The sequence below is a fragment of the Haplochromis burtoni genome, unplaced genomic scaffold, assembly GCF_018398535.1.
Source record: "Haplochromis burtoni strain Fernald_Lab_line unplaced genomic scaffold, NCSU_Asbu1 Contig_23, whole genome shotgun sequence".
NCBI classification, from domain to species: domain Eukaryota; kingdom Metazoa; phylum Chordata; class Actinopteri; order Cichliformes; family Cichlidae; genus Haplochromis; species Haplochromis burtoni.
This window is the reverse complement of record NW_024582384.1, coordinates 276,952-287,676: the sequence shown is the minus strand read 5'-3', so window position 1 is coordinate 287,676 and position 10,725 is coordinate 276,952. Positions and strand designations below refer to the sequence as shown.

At 41.6% G+C, this 10,725-nt stretch overlaps 1 protein-coding gene across 4 annotated transcripts; it reads left to right on the top strand.

Moving 5' to 3' along the window:
- On the top strand, positions 1-10,196 carry nup54 (nucleoporin 54). Of its 4 annotated transcripts, none has more exons than XM_042218732.1 (15): positions 2-113; positions 496-603; positions 2,435-2,518; positions 2,662-2,697; positions 3,200-3,280; positions 4,046-4,210; positions 4,525-4,742; positions 4,829-5,016; positions 5,113-5,309; positions 6,004-6,058; positions 6,657-6,750; positions 8,010-8,117; positions 8,222-8,341; positions 9,021-9,131; positions 9,604-10,196. In XM_042218732.1, exons 1-15 carry the CDS (start codon positions 71-73, stop codon positions 9,730-9,732), a joined length of 1,737 nt encoding a protein of 578 aa, XP_042074666.1. In that variant the 5' UTR covers positions 2-70; the 3' UTR covers positions 9,733-10,196. The 4 variants fall into 4 exon arrangements, with proteins under 4 accessions (XP_005917396.1, XP_042074666.1, XP_042074665.1 ...); XM_042218731.1 differs by having other exon boundaries at positions 2,662-2,826; XM_005917333.2 differs by lacking the exon at positions 2,662-2,697.
- Positions 10,197-10,725: the final 529 nt, after the last annotated feature.

Here is a 10,725-nt window from a genome sequence, read left to right as displayed (position 1 = left end):
GAAGCAGCAGCAGCAGAAGACGAAGAAGAAGAAGAAGAAGAAGAAGGTGTCCGTGGTGACAGCACTCAACATGGCGTTCAATTTTGGCGGTGCCACGAGCAACCCAGCAGCAAGTATGGACATTTTTAGTTAATTATGAAATACTTGTAAGAGCTGGTGATGTGTCACATATTTCGTGTCGAAGCTAAAGCTGTGTTAATGCTTGTACATGAGTAATACATAGAAATGGTCGGCTAATGGTTCACCCTCAGTTGTTACGGTGGGTTCGTCTACCGGCTAACGACAGACATCACGTGAAAACAGAGAGCGCTTTTACACTTGAGTCAGTGCAACTAATGAATTGCAGTCGGATTTGTGTTCGCGTGTTTCGGTGCTAAACTGGGCTCCAGTGAGACCTAGCTCTTGTGGCTAACTGTTTTGGATGCCCGTGTGGAAGCTAATACAAGCTCACCCAGTACTTACAGCGCTCTCTCGTTGTTTGTTTGTTTCTAAAAGGCACGTCCGGGTTTTCATTCGGTTCATTTGGAGCCAAAACTACGCCATCGACAACATTTGGCTTCGGCACCCCAGCCACCACAACCACAGCCTCATCCGGATTCGGTAGTAAGTCCAAAGCTTAGACCCAGATTCACTCCTTACGGGGTTTATCCTGTACATGGGGCATTATCATCACGTAACCGCCACCAATGTGAACAAACCCTTCTTCTCGGAGCATAACTGAGCCCACTAGGTTCCCTCAGTCTAGGGCTCAAAGCTTCTAGGTGTTTTTGTTTTGTTTTTGTTAGTAAGTTTGTTTTAAATTGAGCATTTCTTCACCTCTTGATGCACTTTCAACATATCTACCAGTTGGTTTCTTGGGTTTAAATCCTTAACATGGGCAATTTGGATGACGGGGCTCAACCAACTAACTAAGCACTCACTATATGGTGCACCTCACAGATACAGATAGCTGCTAATCAGTCCTAAATAACAAACTAATTAAATACTCAAATGACACTCATAAACCTGAACTGCTTGGATGGGTAGTATCACACAACAAGCCATATTGTTTGTCAAAAAGTGCTCTAATAGGGTGATATGGTACTATAAGGTCATTAAGATAAGATGGGGCCTGATTATTTAAGACCTTGTATGTGAGGAGCAGGATTTTGAATTCAATTCCGGATTTACCAGGAAGCCAATACAGGAGAAATCTGCTCTCTCTTTCTAGTCCCTGTCAGCACTCTTGCTGCAGCATTTTGGATTAGCTGAAGGCTTTTCAGCAAGTTTTATGGACATCCTGATAATAATGAATTGCAGTAGTCCAGCCTGGAAGTAATAAATGCATGAACTAGTTTTTCAGCGTCACTCTGAGACAGGATACTTCTAAATGCTCAAAAAGGCACCAACGCTATAAACATTGTCAGGGTGTCCAGTTTGTGATGAGCTCGATAAAGACCACCACCTGAAAGGTATTGGTCGTTAAGCAAGCATTCCTGGAGCTTCTCCAAGAGGTCTGGTTATTTGGATGGTCTTTAGTCATATAGGCCTAGAGACCGGTTGGCAACCATCCAGCAACCAAATGTGCATTTTCTCACTGTTTAGCGAGTAGTTGTTGGCTGTTGTTGCTGTGAAATTGGTGTCAAAAAAAGAATGCAGTGCTGCATTGAAGAGCCTCCTTGTGATTGCTAGCAGATTAGTGGTTGCCTAGTTTGCATGGAAGATACACCAGCTGCTCTCCATGCACTAGTAAAACTGTGAAAAGTGTGACACAAACTGTAAACTGAGAGTGTTCACCTTCAGAGTAAAAGTTGTATGTTTTGAAATATATTGGTTGGAATACCGAAGCATAATTTGTAATTTGATGGCTACAGAACTCCGTTTCTGGTTTGTCGCACTTTTTCCAAGTTTCACTACTACTCCGCAAGTAGTTAGGTGTTTGCAGACCAGTCATCATCTTCCATAAGATGCAATCATAAAGGAGGCTTTTGATGCAGCATTTTCAACCGATTTCACTCAGTGACAGCCAGCTGTCTCTAGTAACCAATTGCCAACCAGGGAATGTATTGTTGATTTTTTCCCCTTGCAACCAGTGGTTGCCACTTAGTTGCCAGCTAGCCTCAAAGCCTGTGTGACTGCTGTATAACTAGGACCTTACTAGTATTCAGCACAGATAGTTACATACAGTCCAAAACTGTCTGTACTAGGCTGTTAATGTGGTTTTCATAGCTGAAGTTGAGCATTTTATCCTGGGAATCTGGGATTCGCTCACATCTGGGAACTGCAATTGTGGGCACTTTAGTAAACGGTCCCTTTGTAAAAGAAAATTCCTTCAGGGGTTGCTACATAGAAGATAAAGACCTTCTTCTTGTGCTTGCTGTTAACGTTTTGTTTTACTAACTAATGCAAAATAAAGCCAATAATGTATTATTTTTGTGTGCTTTGCCTCCATTAGCTCTAACAGCCCCTGGTTTTGGGGCAGCCACCACCACCACTGCTGCACCAGCCACAGGCTTTAGCTTTGGCTCCACCAACACTGGTAAGACGCTCATTGTTCAGACTTTTCTTTTAAGACACTTGAAGACTGTTTTTACAATAAATGAGCCTGTGCTAAATCTGGCGTTGTGTCATTTAATTCCATGTCATTCTCTCTTTCTCGCTGCCTGCCTGCTTTGGCTGCAGGATTTGGGGGGCTGGGAGCTGGAAACACCATGGCTGGTGGGTTTAGTTTTGGGGGGTTCGGTTTAAATGCAAACCCGGCAGCAGTCAGCTTTAATGTGGGGTGCTTTGGTACAGCAACCACCACTGGCACAATTTTCAATTTTGGTAATAGCCTGGCTAGCACAGGTAGATGACCTTTGTGAATCAGTACACTCTGTCTGTAAACTTACATTTCCATCCATTGTTTGATATCTGTGTGGATCAAGGATCGTTTTCTCCTCACCTGGTGATTCATTTCATGAACACAATGCATCGCTGTGATTGCATGAAGAGATAAAATGTTGAATTTTTAGTCATTTCATTTGATTGCTGTCAAGAGTCACTACACTTTCACCTTTGTGTAGAGGTAAATCGCTATATTTTAGTGAAATTCTCATTCTCCTCTTATTAATCGTAGCAGTTGTGATTTCATTCTGTCATTCTCTCACCTGTTTTGTTTTTTGTTTTGCTTTTGGGGGGGTTTGTCACCTCATTGAGCACATTTCTTTTCTCTTCTTAGGCGCATTCGGTGGCTTCGGAACAACGACGACAACTGTTGCTGCACCAGGGGCAACATTTAGCTTTGCTCCCCCCGCAACAGGTTAGTTATAGAGCTGGTTTGAACCCCCACTCTGCTTTATTACAGTTAACATTTCTGTGCAAGCCAGGAAAGGTACATGAAGATAATGCTAGGTTTTTGAAGAACATCTTGCATTTCTGGCCAAATTGCAATGCACTGGAAGAGAAAAAAATGGGCTTTAATTCATTTCACATTTATTGATATAATGCAACTAAAGACCCTACCATAATAGAGATAAAACCACAATAATCTAAGAGCAAGCACTTGGCGACAGTGAGAAGGAAAAAAAATTAACAGCACAAAATCTCAGGCAAAAGCAGGGCCAGCCATCTGAGCCTAGGTGGTAAACATCAGCTAGGCTACTTTTGTGCTTATTTTTGACTCGTGCTGTGTCGCTCTACGTAACGCTTGTTTCAGTGGATTCAAACTTCAAATTAGGAAGTGTGTCATGAGTGGCAGTAGCTCACTGGAAAAGGATAGAAAATTTCATTCATTTACTTACACCTAAAAACGCTGCCACAATGCAGATAACAATGAAATGTTCACAATTTTGTTTATTTAGATTGTTACCACAAATTTATTTGGAACTATTGTATCACTTTTAAGGCTTCCGTTGTAAAATAACAAATGCTAAAACTGCCAAAAGTCCTTTTATTTTCTGCGGTGTCTCTCCAGCAAAGCTGGAAGCATATTTCTCAAACATTGTTTTCTAAACTGGTTTTTCATGAGCACTCGCACTTCCTCAATCATACTTCCTCCCTGTGTTTGCACGTTGTTTTGTTTTAGGAAGCCTGTTTGGTAACACGCAGAACAAAGGGTTTGGATTCCCGACTGGGCTTAGCACAGGGACTGCTGCAGGAACATCGGGATTTGGAACTGGAACTGGACTAGGAGCAACTAGCCTGGGTGGCTTTGGAGGCTTTAATATCCAGCAGACTCAGCAGCAGCAAGGTAAGAACCTCAATTTCCCTGCAAATAGAGGAAAAATACAAATAAAATGGATATTGTTGAACAGAGTTAAAGCCAACCACAGCTATTCAGAATGATATTCTGTTAGAAACAAATCTTTTACAAAGTTCAAAACTGGTGCCAATACCTTGTTGTTATAATTATGCAACTTTGGGTATCATGAAATTGGAGACATTTCACTAAATTCCACATGATTTTCTGGCATCTTTCTTTTCTAGTAAAATGTTTTTTGAATACATTTGAAGAATAAGATAAAATGAGCTGTGACATGTTTTACCTCTGGTTCCCGTGGCCAGGAGGCTTGTTCAGTCAGCAGGCGGGTCAGAATCAGTCCACCCAGCTTTACCAGCAGGTCACCGCTCTGTCAGCTCCCACCTTGTTAGGAGATGAGCGTGACTCCATACTTGCCAAATGGAACCAGCTGCAGGCATACTGGGGCACAGGGAAGGGCTACTACAGCAACAACAACCCACCTGTGGAGTTCAATCAGGAGAACCCATTCTGCAGGTTCAAGGTAAAGACAGAAAGCTCAGCACAGTGTGTTTGGTTTGTTTTGCTTTGAATTTTACATTGTAGTCATGTGTATCTTGTGGTTCCTAGGCGGTGGGGTACAGCTGCATCCCGATGAGTAAGGATGAAGATGGTTTAGTAGTCTTGATTCTTAATAAAAAAGAAGCTGATGTGAGAGCTCAGCAGCAGCAACTGGTCGAGTCCCTCCACAAGATCCTAGGAAGCAACCAGACCCTCACTGTCAATGTAGAGGGTGTCAAAGCCCTGTCGAATGACCAGTAAGTCATAAATATGTGATTATTTTTCTTTTTTTGTTTTTGTTATAGTAGTAGTAGATCATGTAGAAACACTCTTGTATCTCCTGTCCTTTTTAGAACGGAGGTGATCATTTATTTGGTTGAGCGCTCTCCCAATGGCACCTCCAAGCGAATCCCAGCGAGTACCCTCTTCAACTACCTGGAGCAGGCTAACATAAAGGTCCAGCTCACTCAGATTGGAGTGGTCATGTCAGTGACACGCACAGAGCTGTCCCCAGCACAGCTCAAACAGCTGCTGCAAAATGCTCCTGCAGGTAAATGTGCATTTGGTGTGTTCTTTCCTTGTGTGCAGTGGTCCCTCGTTTATCGCGGGAGTTACGTTCCAAAAATAACCTGCGATAGGTGAAATCCGTGAAGTAGCCAACTTTATTTTTCACAATTATTATAGATGTTTTAAGGCTGTAAAACCCCTCACTACACACTTTCTGCACTTTTCTCAGACAGGCATGAACATTTTCACACTTTTCTATCTTGTTTAAACACTCAAAGTTTAAACCTTCGTAGAAAAATAAGTCCAGTATTATAGAATGAAACCAAAGGCATCCGCGGTTGCCTTTGACGGTGCAAAACGTTTCGTCGACGTTGTTGTTTGTTGGGGAGGAAACTTACAAACATACAGCACAGCATTTCAGAGTCACACTGCTAGCAATCGAAGATTTATGTAAATATGAAAAGCTGAATGCGCTCTGTACTGTACAGGGGAGATGGCACGATATTGATTGACAATGCTCTGCAGCCAATCAGGACGCAGAATATAAAGCGCTGTTTAAAATAAAATTAAAAAAATAAAAATAAAAAAACATGCAAAATTGCACACACAAAAAATCCGCAAAACAGTGAGGCCATGAAAGGTGAACCACGTTATAGCGAGAGACCACTGTAATAGAAGAAAGTGTCATTCAAGTTGGTTGTTTTGAATAGTTGCCAATAATGTTTCTTCCTGAACAGGAGTGGATCCTATTATCTGGGAACAGGCCAAGGTGGACAACCCCGATCCAGAGAAGTGAGTTGGTTGTGGTGTTATAAGTTTTTATTATAATTAACGCAAAGTTACCAGAGTTTATAAAAAGCAAGACATCTGGCTAAATAATACAATTTTATTTAACTTAGTTGAACCAATATGGAAAATGACAGATAAACATGAATCGACTCCAAGTGTTCATCAGTCTATAACAAACTGTCTGAATTATTTATCTGTTATGATAAATAATTCAAAACCTAGTCTACTACATGACCCATAGAGGGCGCTAAAGCATAAGCATAAAGTCTGGGCTGACGATAAGATAACTGTTCTATATTGCAAACCATTGAGGAACCAGCAAACACTAATAAACAGCAAGTAAGCAAGCAACATACAAGAATAGAAAAAGCACACTAGCATAAACATCCATGACCCCTTTTCACACATTTTTAATAAATTAGTTCATATTAGGAGAAATGTTTTTCTAAAAGCCTGAGTAGGAAAAGCCGAGGCACCAATTCTCCAAATTTGATCTAGTTCTGATAATAAATAGTTTCTAAAGGTTTTTTTGTGAGTTGTTACCGTTAACTACAAGTTCAACAAAAATTCAATAAAAGCTGCTGCTTCATTTTGTGTCCAGGTTGATCCCAGTGCCCATGGTAGGATTTAAGGAGCTGCTCCGCAGGCTGCAGATCCAGGAGCAGATGACTAAACAGCACCAGACCAGAGTGGATGTGAGTGTAGTAGTCACTGTTCCTGCTGTTTGTGGTTTTAATTTTCCAGGATTTTTTTTTGTCTTTTTCTTAAAGGACTCAACATGGGTGCAGTGCATGTAAGCACAGGTGTTAGTAATGACATGAAGGTTCAGCTTTAATGTGATTAGAAACACCCGTGTTTACCTGCTATTTCAGGTAGAAATGTTCTGTTAGCAACAAAATCAGTTTGGAAACAAGTATATTTATATTGTAACACTTTGTTACGCTGATCCCAGCACGAGACACACACAGTTCTCAGTTGCACTTTCAGGGGACGTTTATTTAAACACTGTCCAGATTGCTCAGTTCTGCTTTGGATCTCTCTCCTGCTCAGCCCAGCTCTGCTCCACTGTGCACTCTGTCTGCACTGCTATCCCCAGGCCCCAGCAGCTACTGCAATGGGAGAAAGTGTGATTAGTATGGTGAAAATCAGCTGTGTCGGCCAGCCTCCCTTGGCACTGTCTGCTGATCATTGCTTCAGCCCTCCCTGCAGCTGAGCCACAAACCACACGCCACCACATACATATGTATATCATAGGACATTTCAAACTAAACTAGAACATGAGACCTGGTAGCTGTGTGGGTTCGCATCTACTTTTTTCTACTTTTTAATATTGTCACTTGAGTCCAGTTCTAATGCTGTTGGTCTTGAACTGTGTGTGTGTTTCAGCATAATGTTATAAATGTCAAAGTTCTCGTCACTCTGTTAAACGCTGCTTCAAAATGAGTCACAGTATCTGTTGTAGCGAGTGGACCTTTAAGTTGTATAGAGGTATTAGCCACACTGCTTTAATCAGGAAGAGGAAGGAGCAACAGAAACACCTGGATCTTTTTAACCTAAATTTCCTGGCAAAGGCGGTTAGTCAAAGTCACGGCCAAGCACAGGAGAGACGGCTACATAACTCTAAAGAAGTATTACATTTAAGCTACCTTGTGATTTACAGTCAGCTCTAATATCTGTGCAGATTGAGCATCCTTGCCAGGTTAGGTTTGGCATTTTTCTCTGTTGTCCATGGCCCCTGCATTCAAATAATAAATTAATTTTGCTCCAGGTGAAACTTTTTCCAAGTCTTTTTGCATTCGGGCATGAAATTTTGGATGTGTGAAGACCTCTAATATCAAACATATGCTTGTTATCAGTTTTAAAAAAGCATAAAGTACTTGCAATCAAAGGAATTCTGGAAATGTCACAAAGGTTCATCCTCACTGTTTTCAACCATGCATGTGTGGACTTGCAGATTATCTCCAATGACATCAGTGAACTGCAAAAGAACCAAGCAACCACAGTGGCAAAGATCGCCCAGTACAAGAGGAAGTTGATGGATCTATCTCACCGAGTGCTGCAGGTAGCTGTCTCACTTTTTTTTTAATAAGCCATTCAGACATCCCTACATCTACATTTTCTTTTTCCCTTCCATATTTATCTCTCCTCCTTTGTTTCCCATGGAAGGTGTTGATCAAACAGGAGATCCAGCGAAAAAGTGGCTACGCTATCCAAGTGGACGAGGAGCACCTCAGGGTGCAGCTGGATACCATTCAGTCTGAACTCAATGCCCCCACACAGTTCAAGGCAAGTGTGTTGAAACTGTGGCTGCACAGTGCTATGTTCTTTCAAACAATTAGTTGCTATGAAATATTTTTGTAATCAGGTATTCTATCAATTCTCCATTGACTAATTGAGTAATCGCATAAATACGTTTGCCTTAATGAGGAAATAGAAATTGTTCAAAAGGGGGGGAAAAGATGGGCACCATCAGCAGGGAAATAACCTGGTGCCTGTCCATGAAGAGCTCTCAAAGAATCTTAAATTGCAGTCTGAAATAAACTGGAAGCCAGTGTAGCTGCATCAAGATTGGAGTCGCATGTGGAAACTTGGAGGATTTCGTCAGAAGCCTGGCAACAGCATTTTGAACAATTTGCAACCGTTCTAGGGGGGTTTTGCTAAGACGTGTGTGTATAGTGCATTACTGTATTCCAATCGTGACGAAACAAAAGCATGAATAATCATTTCGAGTTTGGGACATGACACAATGGAGCTTCGTTTGTTAGCTTAGTTTCTCTTAGCTGAGTGCTACAAAGAAACAATGCGAAGACTTTTCATTGAGGATATTTTTGTAATAGTTTTTCGAGTTACTTGATGAATCATTGCAGCCCTAAAATGAATGAACAGTTCGTACAGTTCTTAGCAGCTATTAGACGTCAAACGTGTGTTTGTTTTTTACATTATTTGTTCTGTCTTTGTCTTACAGGGTCGGTTAAATGAATTAATGTCCCAAATCCGGATGCAGAACCACTTTGGAGCTGTGAGATCAGAAGAGCGTTACAGTGTGGACGCAGACCTCCTCAGAGAAATCAGACAGGTGAGTGGGAACTTTAGCACCTCTGACCTGCAGTTGTTGTGCAGGCATTCACAACATGTGTTCAGTGATTGCTGAAACTCGGCCCAGGACTTAAAAAACACTAAGAAGGAGAACATTAAAGTAACATTTGAGTCTTCCGATACTAAGTTGCAACAAGCTGAAAGATTATCATGATGTTAACATCCAGTCAGGGTTCTCACCCAGCTTCCTTCACGCGGGTAATCTCTGAGGTGCTGACAGTGAACGACAGAAGTAATCACTCTTGCACAGGTGCATTTTCCTTATTGCAAATAAGTGTAACATTGTAAACACATTAGCTTCAAGGTCGGTCTCAGAGCTTCTGTGTTGTTTACTGGTGGCTCTAATCTGAGGAAGACTGCTCTAAACTTGTGGATGAAGGCGGAGACGGCTGAATGTTTAAGTTGTCTTCTCCCGGTAACTGAAACACTGTCTCCTTTTCTCTCTCTTTCAGCACTTAAAACAACAGCAGGAAGGTTTAAGTCATTTGATCAGTGTCATCAAAGATGACTTGGAAGACATCAAACTTATAGAGCACGGGCTGAGCGACAGCGGACACATGAGAGGAGGCATCCTCAGCTGAGTCTGCCCCACCAACCCGCACATGCTCAGACACACAATCCTCCCAAAAAAAATGGTGCATCAGCCATTTAATTTAGAGGTAATCTGCACTGCAGTTCCCTGATAACCCCAGTGATATCTGAACCTGCCTGCTCAGATGATCATTTTGACTAGAATGTGCCTTTAAGTCCCCACGTGGACAGGTTTATCATTTGCCCCACTTTCTGTACCAGGTAAACACTGACTGGTTAATCTGTGCTTTCTCAACTGACACAGCCCTAATGGAAAAGACTCAAAGTCTAATAATAGCTGGGATCCCTTATGTCAAATCGGATTATAATTATAAGACTACAAATGTGACTGGCATGTAAACAAGTTGTGTATGTCACCAGTGAAGACATTGTAAATACATGTTTGTTTTTCTTTTTTTATCCTCCTAGAATGTTAATAAATTTCATTTATTGAATAAAGCACAGTGAACTTGCATCTCTTGCACACATACTTTAAACAATGGCTAATTTCCCCAATAATCGATTCCTGTGTGGGAAAATGTATTCCTCTAAGTCCACCTATTTTGTGATCTGGGCATTTTCATTGTTTTGGTGCAAATATAGAAACACCCGACGGTCCTTCTTTAGCTCTTCAGGCCAGCCCTTTCCAACATCTCATCAAAGCAGGGCTTGAGTTGATAGGATTTATGTCTCGGATTCACATCCCGGTGGAGATGAAAGACTGATTGGCAGTTGAACTTATTAGGCAGCTTTCATGCAGATTACATCCCCTCATCTAACTTCTACTTCAGTACCTGGCAAAGAGCTAAACATCTGAATTCTCCAGACCCGGCAGCCTTTGCCTCCTTACTTTCGTCTTATTGTAAATATTTAATACCCATTGTCAAAGGAGCTTGCAAAGAAAAGCGACTGGACTTCTTTAAGTTGCTTGAAGACGTTTCACCTCTCATCCGAGAAGCTTCTTCAGTTCTAAGGTCAAATGGTGGAGAGTCCCAGATATAAAC

Coding starts and splice junctions, on each gene's coding strand:
- nup54 (XM_042218731.1), top strand. CDS start 71: ATGGCGTTCAATTTTGGCGGTGCCACGAGCAACCCAGCAGCAA. Junction 8,118..8,221: donor TATCTCACCGAGTGCTGCAG/GTAGCTGTCTCA, acceptor TTCCCATGGAAG/GTGTTGATCAAACAGGAGAT. Junction 8,342..9,020: donor ATGCCCCCACACAGTTCAAG/GCAAGTGTGTTG, acceptor TTTGTCTTACAG/GGTCGGTTAAATGAATTAAT.